At 38.9% G+C, this 3,526-nt stretch overlaps 1 protein-coding gene across 1 annotated transcript; it reads right to left on the reverse strand.

Moving 5' to 3' along the window:
* Positions 1–661: 661 nt before the first annotated feature.
* Positions 662–2,264, reverse strand: LOC125831852 (uncharacterized). Its single transcript, XM_049510993.1, has 4 exons — positions 2,175–2,264; positions 1,991–2,066; positions 1,297–1,633; positions 662–1,244 (listed from the first exon to the last, which is right to left on the reverse strand). Exons 1-4 carry the CDS (start codon positions 2,262–2,264, stop codon positions 662–664), a joined length of 1,086 nt encoding a protein of 361 aa, XP_049366950.1.
* Between the last annotated feature and the right edge of the window lie 1,262 nt (positions 2,265–3,526).

Here is a 3,526-nt window from a genome sequence, read left to right on the forward strand (position 1 = left end):
GAGCAATTGATATGTTGTTGTAGCCAGAGTATCCATCTAAGAAACAATACCACCCTTTTCCAGCCAACCTGTCAAGCATCTGGTCCATGAATGACATTGGGAAGTGATCCTTCAAGGTCCACTTGTTCAACTTCCTGTTGTCCATGCACACTCGCTATCCAGTGGCTGGTCTTTGTGTTTGCAACCACTGTCATACCACTCTTTTTTTGGGCACACATTGCATTGGGCTGACCCAATGACTGTCAGAAATGGTGTACACCACCCCAACATCTAACAACTTGATGATCTCCTTTTTTGACCACCTCTTGCATGGATTTAACCTCCTCTGGTGTTCAATGCTTGGGCTGTAGTCCTCCTCAAGTTGGATTTTATGAGTGCATATACCTGGAGGTATCCCGATGATGTCAGCAATGGTCCACCCAATCACTTTTTTATACCTTATCAACGCTTTAATCACAGCTTGTATCTGTTCATCAATCAAATCTGCAGCCAAGGTCACAAGCAAAGTGTTGTTAGTACCCAAAAATACATACCTCAGGTGACTGGTCTGCTTGAGTTCCAGCACAGACGATTCCTCAATGAATGGTTTTGCCGGAGGACTTGGCCTATTTTTCAAATTTAGGTCCAGTTTCTTTCGAGCATAAAAGTGTGCTTTCATGCCCTATAAAGCATTCACGGTCTCCACATAGTTAGTCCGAAAATCAGCTTCAAAGTTCATTAACACGACTACTAATGTTTCAACAGTCAGCCTCTCCTCAATGGTAGTTCCCATCTCTTCTTCATCAAAGGCCTCTATCGCAGACACTACATTCATGTCATGCAGCTGTTTCATTGACCTGTAAATTTTAAACTTTACCTCTTCCTTGTTGAGTCTGAATTTCAGCTCTCCACTCTCAACATCTACCAGTGCTAGTCTCATGGCCAGAAATGGTCTTCCCAAAATTATGGAAACCTCAAAATCCACTTCATAATCCAAAATCACGATGTCTGCTGGAAATATGAAAGTGCCTACCTTTACTAGCACATCACATAAGATGCCCACAGGTCGCTTCACCGACCTATCGTCCATCATCAACCTCATTGTTGTGAGTTTTGGAACTCCTAACCCGAGTTGCTTGTAGATGGCTAGCAACATCAAGTTTATACTGGCCCGTAAGTCACACAAGGCCTTTGCAAATTCAATTGATTCGATGGTGCACGGTATGGTAAATGCACCCGGATCCTCCTTCTTCTGTACCAAAGACCTGGTAGAAATAACACTGCAGTGATAAACATTATCAATAAATCAATACTTACAACTTTGTTTTCGTGACCAAGTCCTTCATGAACTTGGCATATCCTGGCATCTGCTCTAATGTTTCCACCAATGGGATATTCATTGATAGCTGTCTCAGAATGGTGATGAATTTAGCAAATTTCCCATCTTTGACTTTCTTCTTAAGCCTTTGAGGGAAAGGAAGAGGTGGTCTTGGTATTTGCTGAAGAGGCATAGTTCCCTTAACCTCTTTTTCCTTTGCTCCTACTGGTTTTGCTATTAGTTGAGCATCCTCCAAGTCATCTGCTTGTTCAGCTTCAGCCTCTTCTATTCCAGTTTGCTCCAACACCTGTTCATGTTCATGTTCATGTTCAGTACCTGTAGATATTGGGTCATTAAGAATCTTACCACTCCTCGTGGAAATAGCCATGCAATGCCCGTCCTTCTTAGGATTTTGGATCGTGTCACTTGGTAGTGACCCATTCTTCCTCTGGTTTAATGATGCTGAAAGTTGTCCCAACTATTGCTCTATTTGCTTGATTGAAGTAGTGTGAGAGTCTACCAGTTGACTCATACTAGAGAAGTCACCTCTCATCTCCTTCACCCTGCATCAGTTGACTCAACTTTTAGGAGCACCTTGTCCAACATGATTTCTAGCTTAGACCGGCTGGAACTACCACTTGCACGGTCTCTATTACTTAAGGCACATACACACCACTGCGATAATTTCTATACCTATCTCTGTTCTGCCAGTTTTCCTGCTCTCTGTTTGTTGGCCTATCATACTGTCTTTCTCTAGAGTAGTTCCGACCTGCATTTCCAAAATTGTAACCTAGTTTCAGTGTTCGAATTTAGGAAACCTCCTTGGTTGCCCAAGTATTTAGCCTCCTCATCTAGATCGATATCCTGATCTTCATACCCTGTTTGGAGGTCCTATAACATTTACCTTTTCACAACTTGAGACAATATGCTTCGTGAGTAGATCTATTTGGGTCCTCATGTGTGCCATGTCCTAATCCCTTTCTTTTTCTCTTTTCCTTTGTTCAACTAAAAGTTCAAAAGTGAACCTAAGATCTCCTACTTCTACATCCCTGGTGTACACACCCTATTATTCTTAGACACCTCATCCATCAACTACATGCTCTCTGAGAATGGCTTCCTCATGAATGATACTCCACACACTACATCAACAACAAGTTTAGTAACATAATTTAAAGATCTATACAAAGCATGTTTCAGATGTCTCTTAGTGAGACCATGGTTTGGACACTTCTTCAGCTTTTGGCTGAATCTCCATCAGGTGTTTTGCATCGCTTCTCCTTCTTATGGGCATTTATCTCATCCTTCATCTATAACTCTTTTGATTCCGGAAAGAATCCTTACAGGAAAGCCTCCTTCACTCAGTCCATTTCCTGATTGAGTCATCTGACATCTCATTCAACCAAATTGGTTGCCTCTCCAGTAAGAGACAATGGAAACACACCCTCAATCTCATTGCTGTCACACCCCTTTTCACGCACGGCGGTAAGAGTTTTTCCAATTTAAGTGACGGTATTGATTATGAATTATTTTAATTATTTGGAGTCGCCACTTGGAATTGAGTTATGGTGTTCCAAGTCACCTTTTTATTTAATCCCTAATCAAATAGAAATGACTCTTTATATGGTCTGCGAACTAGAAATTCGGGTAAGGAATTCTGTTGACCGAGGGGAAGGTATTAGGCATCCCTCGTAGCACGATAGTTTTTATTGAGTTATACTTACTTTAAAATATTTTTGGATATATTATTTTCAGGCTATGACTTATTCGCATTTTTATTGTTGAAATTTTATTTGATTTCAACCAAGATGCGTAACCGCATTCTTGGTTTTTGATATTTAATAGCTTCGAAGCATAACTGCTTTATTCTCTTGAATGTGTTACCTAATATTCTATGTCTCACATCTTGATTTTAATTAAATTAAATATTTGTTAGAATAATTTTACCAAGGTGTGTCACCACATCCTTGAATTTTTCTTAAATGTTTCAAAAAAGATGTGTAACCACATCCTTGAATTTTTCTTAAATTTTGTCTAATGTTAAAAGAAAACATTTATTCCTTATAATGACAAAATCAAGTAAAGTAAAATAAATCTACCCTTATAGAATACAATATGAAATTTTGAATTATTTCTATATTTTTTATTTTTATTACTTTACAAGTTAACATCTAAATTAGACATAAACTTTTCTAATCTCATAAAATAATAATGAATTGTTAAAATAAATCT

This window comes from Solanum verrucosum, unplaced genomic scaffold (assembly GCF_900185275.1).
Source record: "Solanum verrucosum unplaced genomic scaffold, falcon-dt-bn FXZP01000162.1, whole genome shotgun sequence".
Taxonomy (NCBI): Eukaryota; Viridiplantae; Streptophyta; class Magnoliopsida; order Solanales; family Solanaceae; genus Solanum; species Solanum verrucosum.

Excerpts from the sequence above, each read along its gene's own strand:
- LOC125831852 (XM_049510993.1), bottom strand. The coding sequence starts at position 2,264 with ATGGCACACATGAGGACCCAAATAGATCTACTCACGAAGCATATTGTC. Across the intron at positions 2,067-2,174 it reads TTATAGGACCTCCAAACAGG|GTCGGAACTACTCTAGAGAA; the intron begins GTATGAAGATCA and ends TTGGAAATGCAG. Across the intron at positions 1,245-1,296 it reads TTGGTCACGAAAACAAAGTT|GTCTTTGGTACAGAAGAAGG; the intron begins GTAAGTATTGAT and ends TATTTCTACCAG.